The sequence below is a fragment of the Orussus abietinus genome, unplaced genomic scaffold, assembly GCF_000612105.2.
Source record: "Orussus abietinus isolate OABI.00-Male unplaced genomic scaffold, Oabi_2.0 scaffold38, whole genome shotgun sequence".
NCBI classification, from domain to species: Eukaryota; Metazoa; Arthropoda; class Insecta; order Hymenoptera; family Orussidae; genus Orussus; species Orussus abietinus.
Window position 1 is genome coordinate 440677 of NW_019395221.1, and position 20546 is coordinate 461222.

At 44.6% G+C, this 20546-nt stretch overlaps 1 protein-coding gene across 1 annotated transcript; it reads right to left on the reverse strand.

The window, feature by feature from the left end:
• Positions 1 to 11351: 11351 nt before the first annotated feature.
• On the reverse strand, positions 11352 to 16003 carry LOC105695508 (kinesin-like protein KIF20B). Its single transcript, XM_023433694.1, has 2 exons — positions 11849 to 16003; positions 11352 to 11447 (listed from the first exon to the last, which is right to left on the reverse strand). Exons 1-2 carry the CDS (start codon positions 16001 to 16003, stop codon positions 11352 to 11354), a joined length of 4251 nt encoding a protein of 1416 aa, XP_023289462.1.
• Between the last annotated feature and the right edge of the window lie 4543 nt (positions 16004 to 20546).

Below are 20546 nucleotides of genomic sequence, written 5' to 3' on the forward strand. Positions count from 1 at the left end.
CTCTTCGGCCGCGTGTGCGCCCTCGCTTCCCCCGGTACCGATACCACCCTCCCCCAACCCCCGAACGCGTGTGCGTGAAACGAGCAAACCGGAGAGACCCTCGACTCTCCGCGCGCCGGCAAGTGACACCAAACAAATCTGCCCTCGTACGTACAGGTGCTACCAGAAACTTTTGTCAACATATAACATCCGCTCGCCAGATTACCGCGATTCGCTGATAGAAGAAAAGGGGACAAATGGCCGGCAATTTGCATTAGTAACTCGGGTATTTGGGTACCGAAGTGTCGCAGAGTTCACCCTTTCGCGAGAAAACTCGGGTGTAATTGCCAATTGAAATTGTATGAAAAGTTAGTCCGGGGAAATTGATTGCGAAGGATCGTTGCGTGGCTAAAAATAAAACATGAGAATTACGTAGACCTTAAACGAAAACGTTGCATGTCTCGTTTCCCAGTACCTTTAAAGAATCGTCTTTGGAAAACATTTGTCTAGAGATTTGCTCGTTTTATGTGATTTTCTTCTGCCCTCGGGGTATTAATTAAGCGCTAATTACTTAGGCTTTCCATGAAACGGTTTCGGATGGAAAATCAAACGACGAGTCAGGGAGGATATACCCATTCATGCGACATTCTTGGTAGCCATCCTTGCGAGCGCATTACCCGGTCGAAGAGGAAACGGCCGAGGGCCGTTATTCACTCGGTTCGTCCCGTCTAATTCAATAACCCCGGGCAAGCCGGAGGCCAGATGCAGCTGCACTGATGACTCCGGATGGTTTTTTTGCCTTATTAAGATCGTCGCAAAACGAATAATAGATTTTCAGAGAACTCCCGACGCACGTTGGTTCGGGCACCCTTACGGGCGCGTCTCGTAAAAGCCGCGCGCTGGAGATGCCCTTTTTCGAACTGTCAAAACCTTATCATCTAAATGTGATAAGAAAAATCATTAAAAAACGAGTAACTGTTTTATTATGACAAATCAAACAAATCCGTAAAAATGAAGGGTTTCAATTGTACGTCCCATATTAACCTAATATCGATTCTCTCTAATCTTATAAATGCAAATTGAATTGAACGCTGTTCGTAATACACGTTTAGGCCTAAATTTGAGCGCAGGGCCACCCTCTGTAGATCATCGATACCCTTCGGCGCAAAAGTACAAGCGAGTCCAGTGAATCTGCGTGACTAATTATCGGCCCTCTGTTCCTTTATTCTTACGCCGACCGTTCCTCTCTTCGTCTTTCCTCCGGTCGATACGCGCCCTGTGCAGAGGCTCGGCTGGGTCTCGCTCGTTCGCCACTCGCATCAATTTAAGTTTTTCTGGGCCCGCGGTACGCGTTGCGTCGTCTGAAAAAAACCGGGCATGATCTTACGATTGTGTGCGCACAAAGCGCCGCCAAGCCTCTGGAAACGGCCGAGACTCTCTTTCCTTCTCGCTCTATCTGCGGGCGTGTCTCCCCGTTTTACTCGCCACTTTCCGCTCTTCCTCGCTTCCATTACCGCGGCTTTGCTCTCCTTCTTTCCTCCTGGCCTTCCATGCTGATGGTATTCCTTCGCGACCGCCGTCTTCGTCCCCGCAAGAAGCGCATTATAGTCGCCGTGATCGCGCCGGCCGGACGTTCGATTCGTCATCCCCGTGACACCATCCTGCGACAACGGAAGACCATTCGATAGCATACCAAGGTCGTATCCTCATGCACGTGTAACTAAATGTTTCGATAAAAGGACTTCTCTACTCCAAGATAACTGTTAAGGGTGGAGTCTGGTCCAGCTTAGGTTATTTTTTAATACATTTTTTTTTGAAGATAAAATTTATTTTCGTTCACGAAACTTTTGTTACATGTGAAGGTACATTTGAACAAGAAAAAGCACTATTAAAAATTTGATTTGAACATCTATATATATATAGATATAGCGGCCGCCTGGGTTCGACCAAATCGACTGAAATCTTGGAGTCCTTGGAAATTATCTGAAACATGAAATTCCAACAAATTTCGTTATAGTATGAATGTAGAATACGCATGAACCACAGTTTGCAAAAAAAATTGTTCATTCCAAAAATGGCAGACATGAAAATTAACGAAAAGAATCAGCCTTAATTTTGCAATGACTTTGTACGATAATAATAATTTTTCATAAGTCGAGGTTCATCCGCATATAAATTTAATTTTCTTTAATTTAAACTTTGAATTAAGTGAATCGGATGAAAATTCGATGAGCTACGATTCCAAGCAATTTGAAAAACGTGGTTTTGGGAAAAACGCGATTCCTGGAGCATGTAGTAGGTCTTCAGACGAAGAACTGACGCTTTTAAAGTTTCTGCATATACAATTACACAACTATACACAATTGTAGTAATGATAACAACTTTTTTCTCTCCGTGTGGGCCGCCCCGTTCTCCGTTCTACCTGCTTGGCATGCACCGCTCCTAACTATATTTCAAGGTCGAATTTGATGCTACAACTTTGGGAATGTATTCTCCAAATGTATAGGAAGATTTTCAGGCAAAAAGAAGAAGTCGATTTTTTGGATCGGCTGGACCAGACTCCCCCCTTAATCGAACGAAATTATACAGAAATCGACAAAAGGTGCCAAGATTCCCAGATAACATTTGAAGTTCCCGAAGAGGTTCCCTCGGGATTTTACGAAGACCTACGCTGTCAGAAATCATAACTGTTCCAGGTCGCCCAAAAGGGGAGTCCCATAAAACCAACCGGCAGGAATCTCGGTTGGAAGATGGTCGACCGAGTACTCCCACGCATCGGCACTCGGGATTCTTTTATTGAAGGGCACTTTACACGGTACTGAGGGCAGTTTCAGGCAATCTGCGTATTCTGGGCAAAATGGCACCGGTCTCGTGAATATTCACCGGCGGTGAGTGGCTCGCCGGGTCGTAACAGCGCACCAATGCGCAAATAATGACACGAAAGAATAAAGCCGTCTTCCCGTACGGCCCCGTCCGACGAGAACTTAATTACTCGGCCCTTTTCGCAGCACGCGATCTTACTCATCAGTCCGGAAACCTTAAAGTACAGGGTGACGGAAAGAAACAGCTGCGATCACCGCGGAGATCCGGCAGATCAAAGGCTGACCGGCTGTTGCTAGTGGACTTGCGGCTTTGCGGGAAAGGATGCTAATGCCCGAAATGTCTTACTGGCCGTGCACGATCGACCGCGATCGCGCACGATAGACTCGACACGATAGCTTCGGTTCCTTCGGTCCGTTTCGTGCGCCATCCGATTGGATCGTTCGATCGAACCGCCATATGGAGCGATAGGGGGAATCGGCTCCCCTTAGGAACCTGCGACGCCACGCCGCTCGGAACCCGAGTCGTTAACCCTTAATGCTTGCTCGGATGTTTTATGAATCATCGCGAGCGGTTCCTTTCTCTTTGGATCGGCTGTTTTCAAAGTATTAAATGACGCCCTTGCCTATTCTTGGAAGGCGCACCATTTTTTATATTTAAAATAGGAAAGAGTCTAGTCTAGTCGTTAGAAAATAGTCGTAGAAAGATGTTTCTTCGCGTGGACTGGAATGGTCAGAATGATGGGGGGTATTCTGGAATAGTTAATTCGGAAGAATGATAGTGATTATCATGCGATTGAGCGCTCGATGTCAGGGCACCATTTTATAAATATGTGTAGGATATGAAAATTATAGATTTATAGTTTTCGTGGGATTTTCACATTATACTTTGCTAATGACGCCCTTGCCTATTCTTGGAAGACGCACCATTTTCTATATTTAAAATAGAAAAGAGTCTAGTCTAGTCGTTAGAAAATAGTCGTAGAAAGATGTTTCTTCGCGTGGACTGGAATGGTCAGAATGATGGGGGGTATTCTGGAATAGTTAATTCGGAAAAATGATAGTGATTATCATGCGATTGAGCGCTCGATGTCAGGGCACCATTTTATAAAAATGTGTAGGATATGATGATTATAGATTTATAGTTTTCGTGGGATTTTCACATTATGGTTTGTTAAATGACGCCCTTGCCTATTTCTGTAAGGAGCACCATTTTTTATGTTTAAAATAGAAAAGAGTCTAGTCTAGTCGTTAGAAAATAGTCGTAGAAAGATGTTTCTTCACGTGGACTGGAATGGTCAGAATGATGGGGGTATTCTGCAATAGTTAATTCGAAAGACTGATAGTGATTATCATCGATGTCAGGGCACCAATTTATAAAAATGTGTAGGATATGATGATTATAGATTTATAGTTTTCGTGGGATTTGCACATTATCTTTCGTTATCGCGAAATTTCAGGTCGATCGCTAATACGATCGACAATTCACGTTCCAGGAATTTACATTCTTATCGACACGGGTTCATCGTACTGTGACTCTGACGCATCGATGCACGATAGGAATCGATGTTGGTCTCGCCATATGGAGCAGAGTGGGAAGTCATTTCCGTTTAAGCATCCGATAGGACTTTATGCTACATTAGAAAGCAATAGATTCAGTTTTTCATTCAAGCCTAATTGTCACCTAACGGTGATTACCCTACTATTGGAATCCTTCGATTTTTCCATTGAATTAGCAAGAAAATTGAGATATTCACGTGATAAATAATTCTTTTACTTCAAAGTTGATTATTCTACGTGCCGTTTGATGAAGGAATAAATGCCTCCTACGTAACGTTATCTAGCATTAGAACGATAGCGATTAATTGATCGACAGGAATGAAGGACGGAGAAACCTTCGCCAATTCCCGGTTTCCATGAAAGTCGCAGATCCCATTCATTGTCGAAGAATGTCAGGTCAATTGTTAAACCGATCGACAATTCCCGTTCCAAGAATTGAAATCCTTATCGACGCAGGTCATCGCACCCCGACGCACCGAAACTGCAGCGAGAGACGGTAGTACTAAAAAGCGGCAATTATTGGCGTCCGTTATTTTATTACCAACGCACGAATTGTCGATGACATCAAAGAGAAAAAGATGCAACTTGCGAATGAAATGATATTGCCTTTTAAAAAAAGTAACTCGATGAATTGTCTCCTGAAAAAATTGCGGATCAATGCAGGGTCGATGCTAAAGATAGAAACTAATTGTAAGTCTTGCACGTTTGGATCGATTGATACACTTATTGATAGTTCCCACTTTATAAATTGAATTTTCTATCGCTTTAAATCATCACACCCAAGTACGTTGAAACAGCAGGAAGACATAATTTAGACGAATTGATTATTATTAGCATTCTCGTCTTATCGCATTGAAAGGTGTGAGATGAGGACATAAATAGTGAGATGGCATTGAACGTAGGCCGGAAATTATTAATAATTATTAACGGTTGCTATTCTCACGATACGCCGATTGTCGTGAAATTGCCGTTATCTCGAAATAAGAGAATAGAAGAGAAACAACTTGCGGCTGCGATTCCGTTCCTAAAGTTGCCCTAAGGAATCGCGTCGGCACTTATAGGAGAATCGGGGGTCAGGGGGGAAGACTAGGGGGTAGAAGCAAATTAGAGGGTGTACCGATTACGCGTGCGAGAGGGTGTTCCACAGTACGGCCGCGAAACTCCGGAGGGGATGAACAAATAAAGTGAAATGTTGGTCCTGTTGCAAGGACAGACGCAGAGAAATCCAAATGAATAAATGCCTTGTCGTTTCATCCTTCCATCTATTTAGAGACAAGACATGGACTGCCAATATTTATAACTGCGACTTTTATCGCATTATTTTTATATTTACTGTTCCTCGTCGTGAAATTATTTAGATCTAAACGTAATTTGTATATAGGTCACCTATAAAATAGGATCGAGTTATAAAGTTATAATATACCCAGGTACAATGTATAGATTTGTACAAGGCACCTCGATCCAATAATATTACTACAGATCAATTATATCTTCCTATCAATTATTTCCGAGACAACTACTCTTCGTCGTGGAAAGATCGTCGAAAGTACCCGGAACGTCTCGCGCGAGTTTGTGAAATTCTGTCGGTACAAAGTTGACTTTCCGAGGAGACATTCCGGAAGGATGCGGGAAAGGAAACATCCCCTTGTGGCTTGTTAGCAAATTGGGATCAATGGGTTCGTCGCTATGTTCCCAATTTCATGGGATTTTATAACAACGGTGCATCTGGCATATCTGGCCGCCGAGATATGCTCGGGGACGTGGACGAGGGGCGAGGAAAAGCATGGAGCCACCGAAGTGGGAGAGTGGAGTCGTCTTGTTAAAAGTAGCCTGCCTCATTGCCTCCGATATCCGGTACCCACGACCATCCCCTTGTCGAGCGATGAGGATCGAGAACCGAGCATCTCAATAGCCACTTCACATCGTGGTACGTCGTCTTACCGCATACGTGTGCACCCACACATCGGCGTAATTTTAGAAAACGACCCTTGCAAGAGTACTCATATTACGTCAAGTACAACGTTGCCAAATAAGCTTCCTTTTCCTGCCTGCAAATTTAACTCCATAACATCATGTATAAGAATAAATTCATTTCCTCTTCGTTCATGAGAGTACGATTCCCGAACTACGTCCCCACGTTCTTCTAGACTCGGGAAATCTCCCAACCGAAGCACGCCCTGGCTACTTATGACCATACCGTCTCCCTAAAGAAAAAAGTAATACCACGAGATTATTCGTTTTCCTTATCACGGTAAGGGACAAAAAGCGCGCTGCCGTGTTCTTACGTTTCGAAACGAATGCAGAGACGCGGGGTCGTGACGTTATGACAAATAGAGTCGGCCAGCCCCGCGAGCGTCGTATCGAATTATCGAGGACTTTACAGACAGGTCATCCGTTCCCGAAGCCAAGAGAGGGTGGACGTGGCGATAAGGGTTGCCAACGTAGCCGGGGGCGGCTTATTTCGCGTATCAGTGGGGCGTATAAAACGCCTATAGGGGGGTGGCGAGGCACCCCATGCCGGGGGTCGCGCCGCAGCCGGCCAACACCTCAAGGCACGGTCTGCCGCATAAAAACGTAAAATATCGCGGGCCACTTTTCTTATCTCGTCCCATATGTAAAAACAAATAAAATCGCCGTAAGTTGCGCCGAGGGACTCCGGCCGGATGGTCGGATAGCCCGGATGGCCCGCGGCGAAATCGAGCGGCGATACGATACGTCACCGTCGTCCGCGTCCAGGAGCGAGCTCTCTCCTCTACGTGAGCTGAAAAATCCGGTCCACTTTCTGCGTTCCCTTTTCCCATGGAGATTTCAGTTGCCCCACGAGACCCCGGTGAACTCGTCCACTCGAAATCCCTCTGGGTTGCCGCACGGAAACTTCGGCCGCCATCTCCTTTCCCTCCATCCGGGTAACTTCCTGAGGAACTTCATCTGCGCATGGACAGGCTTTGGTGGGACCCTAAAATGACGTTTCGAGCGCTGTCTTTGCAATTTTGGTACACGTGTATCGGAAGTTCTGTCTAATAAGTACTTCAAAGATTCCCAGAATCATTTGTATTAACGTAAACGTAGTTGAGTATCAAGCCGAATCAACAGCGGGGCCATTATAGTCGAGAATGTAGCTGACTCCCAAGTAAGGAAACGGTACTAAAGAATCGGTTTTTCTCCGATTAAACATTCATAGTGCTGATTTTCATGTCGCATTTTACGTGGTGCTACTGAACATTTACCGTTCTATCAAGTTGACGAAGATTAAAAGAATCTGTACGCAGTTTCTAAAATTAGCGGTGGGTTTCCTTTTCGGACTTTCCGGCACGTCCCCTGATGTTCGCGTTCAACATTGGGGGTTGGCTACGCAGGGCCGCACCGCATCAGGAACGGAAACGCTTCCTCGGCATTTCCGCAGGGTGCCCTGGAATTAAAAGTGTCGCGATGCAGGGCCCGCGCGCGTTTCCACGCGATTGCGTAATATCGCGCGAAAACGCTCGGTGGGGAGTTGCGTAAAGGCAAATATGCAATGGAGAGACCGAACGTTCGTATTGTACGATTGTCTCCGTTTTCCCGTTTGCAGGAAATGCCTGCCTTGCATTTCCCGGCATTGTACCAGTCGGTTCGGAGTATTGCCAGCCTCAACGTTTGAATTGCATTACGTATTATTGCTTATTGTTCGGAGCTCGCTCGCCCGCCGGATCCTCTCGCGGCCCTCCCACGCGTCGCATCGTCCCCTCTCCCTCTTTCGATCCGCGGCCCCCTTAGATGCCTCTCTCTCCTTCTCTCGCCATCTAGTCGTCTCCTTCCTCGCCGCCCCTACTTGCTCCCCACCTCCTGTTCTTCCTTCCACTCCTTCGGAGACGTAACTTGTTCGCTAATTCTTGCCGATATTTATGCAGTGGTTGTCAAAGCTCCCGACCTTCGATGGCGATCCTTGGAAACGATTTACTCTATAAGAATTGCTTGAGTTGAAGGTAATACCTAATTGAAGAACAGTGCCATATGCATAATAGGATACGCGTTTAATTTGACAATATTTGCAAAATGTTTCTCAAAATATTCATTAAAACCCAGGGAAATCTCGACTTTAACTCTAAGAGTGGAATAACAAATGCGAATTGCTTGAATTGTACGCAATACCTAATTGAAGAACAGTGCAATATGTATAATAGGACACGCGTTTAATTTGACAATATTTGCAACGGAATCGAGAATTGAGAAAGAATTAAATCTTTCTTTGTGATTACGCTCGACCATTTTACGGAATGTAGCAATGAAAATTTATTCGTTTGAAGGTTAAATCACGAACGGATTTTCCTTAACCGGTGAATTTTCCGTTGTCGCGAAATTCGAGGAAAATCCTACTTGGCGGAACTCGAAGGAAATTGTCTCGAATCTAACTCAAGGGGCAAATGACACGCGAAGCGCCATCCATACCGCACCCCCGAAATCCGTTCGTTCTATATTCGGCGACGGATCCCTTACTTACCCCTTTCTGCTGGATATTATAACTCCTCACTCCCTCTCAACCCTCTCGCGCGTCTACGTCAATCCCCAGGAAGCGGGGCTTTGTCGCGCTCAAATTGTGCGTAACTACGACAATAGTTCGGTCGAATTGGAGAAATTAATGAAAACTCCTCGTGAGATTCCGGGGGAGGGTTGGAGTAAGAGGGATCCGGCAGACCCGCTCCTGCGCCGCCATTGTGGACCGAGAGGATCGGCTAATCGTGACAAATACTGATCCGGGATTGCCGAATTATAAACTAATGTCTCGCGGAAACTTTCCCGAAATGACTTTCCATCCCTTTTACCCTCGTTCCCGGACTTTCACCCTCGCGATCGAGCGAGGGGTAGCCTTTCGAACCTCCCCTCTTAACGTAAGCCCAAGGTGTACTTCTGAGATCAAGGTCGGAACTTTCGAAGGAAGGGTTCGCTTAATTAACGTGATCGCTACTTTCCATTTCCTGATGAAGGAAGAAACCATTTTAAAATCGTCAAATCTTTCGTCCCGCAGTCGATTGAATTTGTGCGCTGCGGGTAAATTTGTGAAAATGTTGAACTACATATTTATGACTAATATATAAAATTAAAAGTGTTACCAGGTACAACCTGCCTACTGTAAAGCTGTGCTTCGATTTGGTAGCGAACCTCTACATGGAAGTCATCAAATTATGCTTTACATTAAGTGCTACCAATTTTCTTAAAAATTCATCCAGTCTACATTTCTTGTACTTTATTCCGGTTCGTTAATTTCTCCATAGGTACGGAATGCTTGAGATTCTACACGCAAGAGAAATTTTTCTTCTAGAAATAATATTGGAGTTATGCGATTCGCTGGAGCTTTAAAGTGGCGAACGTCGGAGGATAATTGTCCGAATCTAAAATCCTCGAGAAATCCGCAAGTTGGAGAATACCCGGATCCGAAGGGAATAACGTCCGCGCTGATGAAACGAATGGACGAAGTAGGGGATGAAGATGGGTTCCTGGATGCCGAAGAAGGGTAGAGAATCAAGGGGTAATAGGGCGAGTTGTGGAAGAGAAGAGGATCCGAAGGAAGCCGAAGAGGGTTGCTAAAGTCGGAGGCGTTGCCGGAGCCGCGCAATGTTCTAGCCGGCCCAGGGAGAGAAAGGAAATTGGATGATATTTCCCGCAACGATCAAATCTTATTGCCAATTGAAAGAGGAAAGTTCGCGGTACATTTGCCCGGAGAAATCACCAGCCGGCAAGAAGGTGAGCTGGCGCAAATGGGTTCGCGAGATCCGCCATTGGGAAAACCGTCGAGGTCGCCATCGTCTAAGCCCTGATAACGACCACCTCTGCGATTTTCTCAATCCGCCAACTTTTCCAAGAAAATACGGTGAAAGAAAAATCAAAGAGTTAAAGGAAACATTTTATAATTTATTTTTCTGCATTCTGCCTGCCACTTCATTTTATTGATATCTCGGTTTAAAAATCGTTTGTTTACGTTTGTAACCTAAGCACCAATACCAGGGAAGACGTTGCATGCAAGAATTAATTTTCCTTGCAAAGATAAATTATTTATCCGTGAGATTTGTGGGAATAATTTCGTATTATAAGTTGGGAATAAGCTCAGACTGTTTAGTCAGGAAATCAATAAATAAATGGACATAATTTAAACTTCGTTAATCCCTTCCATATGGTTATTCAGAATTATTACGAAAAGCGTAACAGTGATCAGGAACCGTGATCAGGGAGGGTCGAAAGGAAATAAAAGCGATGCTAATGAAAAACATTCGGAGTCCGTATGTGGTTCCATAAAGGGGAGATGATCGCCTCTGCTGGAAGCCACGGAGCAAAGAAGTCCCGTCATAATTTCCAATCAGAAGATGCCGAAGAAGCCGGGGGTTAACGCCATTTTCGGCGGAGGAATCACGTCGGGGGTGTAATGAGCATCGGGGAAAGCATCTCCGACATCTAATGCCAGAAATTATAGCATATTGGCAATAAAATCTCGAGGCCGCCCCTGGCTAGGATCGGTCGTTCGCGAGGTCTAGGGATACCGGACTTATTGTAAGTAACATCGGGAGAAACCACGTTTCGCCATTACGTCCTCGCCCCTCGAGGGACTTGCTTCAGCCAATATCGACTATCGATAATCCCCTTATCGCAATTCAAGTGATGGAGCATTACCCCCGTTGCTCCATTTAGGTGCGGATCACGCAACTTAGTTGTTTTCAAATCTCACTTTTTGTTGCTGGTCAGCTAGGAGATGACTTGAATAAATAATTTAAATAATTCGTGTTTCGAGGAACTTGGATAAGACAATAGGACGACTATTGATAAAATAAATATAACTTAACTAAGAACAATATTGATGATACGTTGCCGTTAGGAATTAAAGATTAAGGGGCCTTGATACATAAAAAGGCCGAATCGATCGTTAAGCCTCTTACCGAAATTATATGAACCTTTACGAAAACAGTGTACGGTATCGACGTTGGTAATCAATTTACAATGCTACCATGTTTATTGTAACATGTTAGTTTACCACATCGCCAATAGTAACATCTCAGCGTCCTGCTCAGTATCAACGCTCCTTAACAAATGAAACGTGGTATGACGTGATAATAATTCGTGTAACTTGAACGAAAACGTATTTTAATACAAATAAATATTTACACTTCAAAAAACAAGAAAATCCTCGAAAATTCGAGAAAATGTAAATAATCATCCGAGGGGTGGAGGGTCCGGGTGTGGAATGAAACTCGTGGTAGATTTATTATTTAGAATCGAAACATTTAATGTTTCATTGTGTTCTTTTATTTCCACTGGTCGCGGTATTTGTGATTTGAATTCGCCCATAGATTGGTCAGTTTGTGCTTTGACTAAAGATGCTGACGCTGTCGAACCAATGTTTGTTTTTCTAGTTAATTCTGGTCGCTCCCGACAGATTATTTCCTTCTTTAATTTGCTCTCCGCCTGGAATGTTTCAATTGTATTGAGAAAAGGAGAAATTAATAATCGGAAAGAAATTTCGTTACCTGAATATATCCAGCTTTCGCAATTCCCTCTTCAACTTCTAGATGATCCTCGCGCGTTGCAATCGCTATCCGATCTGTAGATGGAACTATCGTTTGAAGACTCGAATGTTTTGACAACGTGGAAGATTTCGAGCTATCGGAAATTTTGGAGGAACTTTCCTTCTTTTGTATTACTATTGGTACGCTGTCTGATTTTTTACATACTCCTGAAATGCTACTTTCCCCTCTAGAATCTTCCTTGATACATTTTTGAAATATTTTTCCTATTTTTCCGGACTGTCGCTCATTTCTTTCGAGGTCAATTTGAAGCTGCCTGACAAGAGATTCATACTTTCTGATGGTGGTGTCCCGATTTTTCTTAAAAAGACTCATCTCTCTTTCCTTCTCGTGCAACAAAATCTTCAATCGGTCCAGCTCATCTTGAGCGTTCTCGTTACTCTCTCTGACGAAGTTAAGAAGCGCTGCGTTTCTTTCGAAGGCCCCTAACCTTGCTCTCAAATTGCTCGCTTCCTGCCTGGACATTCTTTCGAGTTTCCTCCTAGTCTCCTCTGATCGTAGTTGCTCCTCCTTTATGACGTTTAATTTCTTGAAAGCGTCCATCACTTCCTTGCTGAGTCCTTTGGCTATCTCGCTGTTGTCCAAATTCATTCTGACGATCTCCCCCAGATCGGTTTTCACCGTTGTGATATCGGTATCCCTCTCTTTGACAATATTGGTCAACCTCTTTAGCTTCCACTCTAAACTAGCCTGAGACTCGGACCTCTCGTGGAGCTGTCTCCTCAGGTCATCCTTCTCCCTCTGACACTTGTCCAAAGTGTTCTCGAATTCGGCTACCTTCTCACCCAACTCCGAAACCCTGATCAGGTCTCGTTCAACCTCGGACAATTTCGAGTCCAATTGGCTGACCAGCAACGTTTTGCCTGACAAGTCCTTCTCCAATTTATCGATCCTTGGCACGTGTTCGGCAAGGCATTTAATAGAAGCTCTCTCCAGCTGCATGTGCACCACTGACAATTGGCTCTCCAATGTAGCTGATCTTTCCAGGTACTCCTCTAAGCACTTTGATGTACGATCCTCGCTTTGCTCGCGGATTTTCAACCTGCCCTTTAACTCATCGATTTTTCTCTCGTATTCCAAGCGTTTTATCTCCTGCATCCTAAAGGCTTCGTTCAACTTCTTCTCCAAATCGACCTTGTCCTCGACCACTCGTTCAATTTCCTCTTCCTTTGACGCCAATCTGTGTCGATAGTCTTCCACGCGGCGTTCACCATCTTGTGAGGTCTCCTTCAAAGTCTGCATTGTGTATTTCACGTTCTCCAGCTCTTCCGAAAGCTCGGTTACGCGAAGAGTTTCTCGCAGGTGCTGCGTCTTCAGGTTCGTATAATCTAACTGAAGCTGCTCTACCCGTCCCTGAATGAAGGTGTTCGTTTGACTCTGACTCGTTTGAACACTTTTTTCGTGGAGTTCCACCATAGGAATGTTGTTTTCTGTGCTGGTTTTTCTACTTCCGGTATCGCTATTCATAACTATTCCGGAATCGTCCTTGCTACTATCCACGACTGATCGAAACGCGCAACGATAAACCCTCTCGATTGCTTCTAGGAAACTCGTTCTGTCGTTTGCATCCTCGAAGTTTATATCTTCGGACATCCGATCGAATTCTGAATTCCTCAAGATTGAATCGCTTCGCAACTCTTTCGAGAAAAACTTGGAATCCATTTCGCTAAATTCTTCATCGATTTCCGAATCATTCGTGTCTACGGCCGAACCGTGATATGACGAAATGGAAGATATCTTTTTTGCAATCAGCTTTACGTCTTCGGTAACAAGTCGCGTGTCATGTAATGATGGTTTCTTACATTCTACAACGTTGGAAGATAATTGAGATATAGTTAACTCTTTTTGCCGAAGAGTTTCCTCGCATTCTTCAAGTTTCTTGGAAAGAATTACATTCTCCGCTTCGGCGTTGTTATACTTCTCCTTAATTTCTTGCTTGTCAGCTTCAATCTCTGCTAATTGCTGTTTCAGGATTACCAGTTGATTCTGAAGGTTCATTATATATTTATTCCTTTCCAAGAGTTGTGACTTGATAGCGTCCATCGATTCGGAATATTCATCCAATACCGTTCTTGCATCATTTAGTTCTTTTTCGAGCTCTACGTTTGTAGATTTTATTCTGACATACTCATTTTTTGCCCTCTCGAGGTCCCCGCTAAGAGTAGCTGCTTCTGTTTCCTTGCACTTTATCAACTCCCTTAATCTATCAACCAATCTCGCAGACTCATCCACTAAGGGGTTCGCTTCTTCGAACTCTATTATAGACTTCTTCAGCGCGTCGAGTTCTTCCTTCATTAAACCAATCGTGAAGGATTTCTCGTTTTTCTCAATAGTGACCTTTTCCCGTTGCGCCCGCAGTTTCTTCACCTCCTCCTTCAGAATAACCACTTTCGAAGTAATCCTAACGTTTTCCTCTTCTAGATCCTGAAGAACCGCCTTATCCTCGTCATTGTAATCGCCGCTTTCAATTCGCCTACGCTTCCTTCCTCCCATGCTATCGATTCGTTCCTTATAGAATTCTTCGACCGTCGTTACAGACCATTTCAGTAAGCCTTCCTGAGCTTCTTCAACGACCTGTAGTCGCTCCTTCCAGCCCTCATCTAGGTCTTTAATAATTTTGTTGTACACGTTTGCTACATCCTCCCTGATGTCAATCTCCTTCTTTGTCTCTAGAGTCTTCAGTCTAGAGATTTCTGCTTTTAATTTTTCGTTTTCTAATTCCAAGTCCTCTTTGTCCTGTTGTTCTTCACTTATTGCTTTTTCAGAAGATAGCAATAAAGGTGGCGTGTAATCCTCCCAGCATCCCACCGATTTCTGACTATGAGAACTCGTTCCCCCAGTGGAAGGCCTTTGTGGTACATCTAACATTATCTTCCCAGCAATAGTGGAAAAATATAAAACAATTTGCGTGTCCACATAGAATTTCGGACTGGTATTAACTGTAACCATAAGGGTGAGTTGCTCTCTTCCAGAAAGCGCTCTTTGGAACAACCTTGTAAGCTTTGACTCCCTAAATGTTCCTACTGCCTCGGTGCTTTGTTTCGAAGTCTGGAACTCCCAGATAGCCTTAAGACACCTACCAAGAACCAACAAACCCGAATTAATGTTCCTCGTCTCGGCAAGAAGCTTGTCGTTGCACGAGGCCATCCTGGTACGTCCAGAACCAGCCAAATCGCAGAACGTCACAGTGCTGATTTCAACTTCCTCAGGTGCATTTTCTTTGGAGTACTTCATCAACTTTATAGTGAAAATAGAATGCGACCGGGAACTCCTTGGATTGAGAGACGTGGCTGCGACACTTAACCTAGTCTGCCCAGCCATTAAGATTTGGTATGCTTCCTTGCCAGTCGTCACACAAATCCATCTCAATCCTTTCACGAAAGCCGCACCTTGACTGTCCGTGACCAACTTAAGCGGTAAATTTTTCCCGTCCTCGTCTTCTTCTAGTAGATCATACACAATCTCGTTATAAATTTCAGCAAATGATATCCACACGGAATTCATGGCATCATTGCACGCTTCTCTGTCTTTCTCTATTAAATCTTCTAGGTTTTGATATTCTTCGTTGCATTGACTTCTGTTGATCAATCTTGAAGATAACAACTTATTCCGAGTTTGTATTTCTATTAGACGACCGGGTTCATCTAGACTGATCGCCCTGTTTCTGCTGTCTGGCTTGTACCAAGGTGATAGGGTGCAATTTACTGCTGAGAAAATGAATTCAATACTGAGAGATATCATACCAGGTACAGTAGGAGTTCCAAGAAGAGTGTACGATTTTCCCGAGTCGCTGGTCCCATAGGTCATGATCGTTGAGCTTCGACCTCGTAAGAAGTCCGATATTTGCAGTTTGATAGCTTCATCGAAAATCTCTGTTTGGGTGCTCTGGGTTCCAAAGATCTTCGTGAAACTAAACTTTCTATTGGTGATTCTCGGCTCGCTGAATTTTTTTGATTTCCTGGAACATTCGTCCCAAAGCTCAGGAATGGGGATCTTTGAGATGAGAGACGTCGAGCTGACTATAGTGTACGCTTCTTCTTGGTCTTGACTATTTTCTACATTTAAAGAGTTGGGTTTCAATCGCAAGAAAACCTTCATGGTATGCGTTGGGACCACCGGAAAGAAACTCGGTGTCGTTCAGTCAAGGTCTTCAAGAATCTTTCTTCCTTCTTCTAACCCTACTTTTATTAACGTACCCTCTTGGTTCACATAAAAGTCTTCTTGCAGAAGATTTAACTAATTTCGAGGTAAGATTCGTTCACTCAGTCATCGCTTAATCTCACTTTACAAATGCGAACAAAAATAATTAAATAAAGAACACGGAAAACTTGTTTAACTGTATGAACAATTGTAAACGAAATTAATCTTCACGTGGCAGCGTCTCTTCTCAATGGGCAATTTTAATCAGGGCGCACAGGAAGAGAATTCACCAGTGTAATAGAATTTTGATAAATTCCACGCCAAAACCGCCTTGGCTAGATCCCAAAGATGTCTCAAGATTTTATCCAGACCTCCTTAGACGAGCCATTCAGCTTGACGCTACGGTAGATGTTCCCGCTTCAACCTATGTTGGCCATTGGTAATCTGCCCTGGACGTCAACGGGCTCCACGATCAATGACTCGAAACTTGTGTTTTAACCTGAATGGTGTTTTCACATATTATTTCACCACGGGTTTCCTACTAGGCCGAAATGGCGTGGAGTGTCACTCCTCGGAACACCAAGGTTAGCTGACATGTTAATTTCGCTTTTCGACCTTCACTTTTATTCCCTAGCCACTCAGTTCATTTCTCCCTTAACTTCACAGCGTCACATATGTTGCAATTATTTCGCACGGATGCATAATCAAACAGTCGCCCATTTAATAAACACATATACAATAACATTAAAACAACACATTACGAAATAAATATTTAATAAAATCATTATAAAAAGAGCCCGCGCAAATCGGTAATTTTTCTCGAAAAGCTGTTAAACAAGCTGTACCGATGGAATATTTTCATCCACTATAATGGTACGTGTGAGTCAATCGCACATCGCCATTCATTTTTTTCCCTGCAGCTCAACATATTCCTTCATCAATAAAATATAACTTCCTCGATCTCGTATTCCCAAAATCTCCCTCCCTTATACGAAGCGTTTAATTAAGCATCCGCTCTCGACTGACTAGTTCTTCCCTGGAATAGTCATCGATCGTCCTTCGGCTCTCTTTGGCTCCAGGCGCGTCGAATCGGCCTCTGCGGTCTGTCACCGTGTGCGAAACGCGGAGCGTCATCGCGATTCCTCTCGCGGGACCTGAAAATATCTTCAAAGCAAGCAAGCAATTTATATGCGTGTCGCCCGGACCATTAAGCGGGGCCAATCAAAGCTAGAGCTAATAGCGTGCCGCCGTTCGAGATGGGGCGCGCGATGTTCGGTATCTGAGCATCGCGAATCTATTGGGCACAGACGTCTACTGTGCGGCTCGCGAGGGCCGGCCCTGGCGGTGCCTTTCAGCCCACAATCGACTCCTTGTATCGACAGACCGTTGCCTTTTCCCCCGGTGATCTTGCTTTTCGTCTTTGCCGCTGCCGCATATCGCCTCATCGCACACGCACTCGGCGCGTCCCCCACGAGCGGCACATCCCACGCGCAAAAGCTCGCCGACTTTGACCCGCTGGTGGTCCAATCCGCTGCTGGAAACGCTAGCTTGCCATCAAATCGTTGCCGCGAAACTGTGGAAATTGGCGCGGTTACGAATAATGGTAGCGAATGGCGGCATGTTTTGCGAAGATATTCAGGAGCGAGTTCAATCTATTCTGGAATCCTAACAAGGTGAACCTCTGGATCGAGTGGGTTAAGGTGACATAGAAGTGGAATCTGAAGGATCAGTCGTTTACGAAACTTCTCTTTCAACTCAGTATATCGAATCATTTGAAATTTTCCCACGTGAATATGGAGTTCCTAAAGAAGGTCCTGACACCCATGAACCTGAATTTTTTATACATTTTAATTATATCAATAAACACTTTAATGCATGAAAATTCACGACTGTCAAGACCTTCCTTAGGGACTCCGTGTTCGCGTGGTAAAATGCCAAACGATTCGGTATAGTTTATTTGGAGAAAAGTTTCATAAACTAGATCCCCCTTATGTCACTTTCACATAACCTTAAGTAGACCGTACGGGCTTCGAAGCTTGCACAAATGGCATTGTATACTTCTCTCTGGGAGGTAGTAGTAGAATTTTGTGGATGATGGATATATCGGAAAAGACCAAATCTTGCGGAAGTGCGCGTATTTAGGTGCGAACAATCATCTTTACTTAAAGATAGGGACGGAATTATCGCAACCGATTCTAGCTTTATACTGCCGAGCAAGAGTGGTATAGGGAGATAACGATTATTTCCCTGGCATGTGGGAAACATTGATAGCGGATACTCTTTGAATATGCATGGGGGCGTGTACCAGAAGTGTGGGTGATTAGGTTCTAACGAAACGATAGACCGGAAAGCTTCGGAAGATAAATGAGAAAACGTCACGGCAGGGTTCCAGTTGTTGCGGTAGATATCTGTCAATCGAAACATCCGGCTCCGTCAGACCTTCAGCAGAGACTCACTGAATGAACACAACGTTACGTCTTTATGATCGCGCTGAAAAACAAGCATTAAGCATAAACACTGTTGAAAAGCTCATCTATTTAATTATATACATATATATATGCATTTTTATATTAAAAAATACTTTTATTAATTACTGTCCATCGTGTAAAAATAAAAGACATACTTTTCAAAAATCCATGATCGGGTCTCTGCAACAGCGAAAATTTACATTTCGATGCATGACCATTCCCTCCATTCTCGCTCGACGCAGAAACTACCCCGGGAAAAGTTCGAGATGGTGGATCCGCAAAAAAGCAGTATCCGGTCGGTCGTTAAGTATTTACGCCGTAATAGACACATCACTTTTGATCTACGGTGCGGCGCGTATAAACCAACTTATAGACCATAAAAAGCTCGAAGAGAAGTCCTTCCAGTGCCGAACGGGCAGTCGGTCGCTCGTAAGGCGTTGCCGGGTATGAAAAATAACAGCCCCGCCCGTATCAGGCGCTAATGCTTCCACTGGGATTGATGTTCCGGCTTTTACGGCTTATTTATTTAATACTGACAAATTCGCCCTACCTTTTGCCACGGCGAACCACGGGGCGATGGGGCCTCCTTTAGGGCGGAGCTTACCATCGCCGCCGAGAGGTGGACAAGCTTCGGCATTGATCCTTCCAAATTTCGGAGAGACATTCAAAGTTGGAAAACGATATCTTGCTGTATCTGTAACGATACGGCTTTCCTTCCAGTCCCTAACGAGAATTTAATCGCCGTGGTTGCGGTGAACTGCACATGCCGAATTTCGACCTGATGCCCAGAAGGAATGCACAGCGACATTCGTATCGATCCCGAACCCGTGATATCATTCCGCTATATTTTAAAGATAAACCTGATATCATTCAGGAATACTTTCATGTATAACAATTTCTCATGAATACATTTATATACAAAAAAGTTGAAAATAGAAACTAATAAACTACTTAAACAATACCTGTATATAGAGGGCAAAATATATGTACTCTGCCATTCTTCAATGGACCCCACGGACCTACTGCCCTATACGGCTGCGCCGCGAACTAGCGGCGGGAGCAGCGCGGAATTTGAATCGCACCAAGGAGCAGAGCCAGCCGGGCCGAGCCGCGGCGGGCCGTAACGTGTCGTAACGTGCCGTAACGTGCCATGGGGTACCGTAATGGATCGTGGCGTGCCGTAAAGTGCCGTGGCGTGCCTTAGAGTGCCGTAGAGTGTTGTAGAGTGCCGTATAGTGCCGTATAGTGCCCTGTAGTGCCGTATAGTGTCGTAGAGTGCCGAAGAGTGCCAAAGAGTGTCGTGGGGTACTGTAACGTATTTCTGCGGCACTCCACGCCACGCCACGGCCCTGCTCCTTGGGTGATTCAAATTTCGCGCTGCTCCCGCCGTTAGTACGCGGCGCGGCCGTAGAGGGCAGTGGGTCCGTGGGGTAACCATCGAAGAATGGCAGTTTACGTAGTCGGCAGGTTAATTGAATTTATTAATTCCATAAGAAGACAATTTCAAAATTCGGAAATTCTCTTATTTATCATATTTTATACTTTACGGGGTACGGGAGATCCACTATAGGTAAAACGATAAACAGTCGAAATTACGTTTTCCGCATAAATGCGTAAAAGCGAAGGGTACTAGAGCCGGAGCTATTAAACGAATCCTAGATCCAAGTACCGACAAGTACGCTTCGTTTGCGCATACGCGCACGGATCGTTTCTTGAAGCGGTGCATGTCGAAAGTGCATACAGGGCCAACAGCTGGTGGTACGCACTGGTTGACGCGCGTGTGGAGCGTCGTGGCCGTGTATGGAGCGGTAGGACACACCGGCGTGCGTGAGCTACGATTTATGAGCGGGAACGTGTGTGCGATAGAGCGAGATGGATGGATGCGTAGCGAAGTAGTGGCGGAACCAGAGGGGATGCGCGTGTTTCAAATCAACTCAAATAATAACGATGAGTTATAAATGCCACTAACAGCGAGCCGCGGCCAGACTGATCCCGACTTGAGATAGGTCGAGCATCTCCGCCTGCGGCCCACA

Coding starts and splice junctions, on each gene's coding strand:
- LOC105695508 (XM_023433694.1), bottom strand. CDS start 16,003: ATGAAGGTTTTCTTGCGATTGAAACCCAACTCTTTAAATGTAGAAAAT. Junction 11,448..11,848: donor CGAAAGCTGGATATATTCAG/GTAACGAAATTT, acceptor TTTTCGTTCAAG/TTACACGAATTATTATCACG.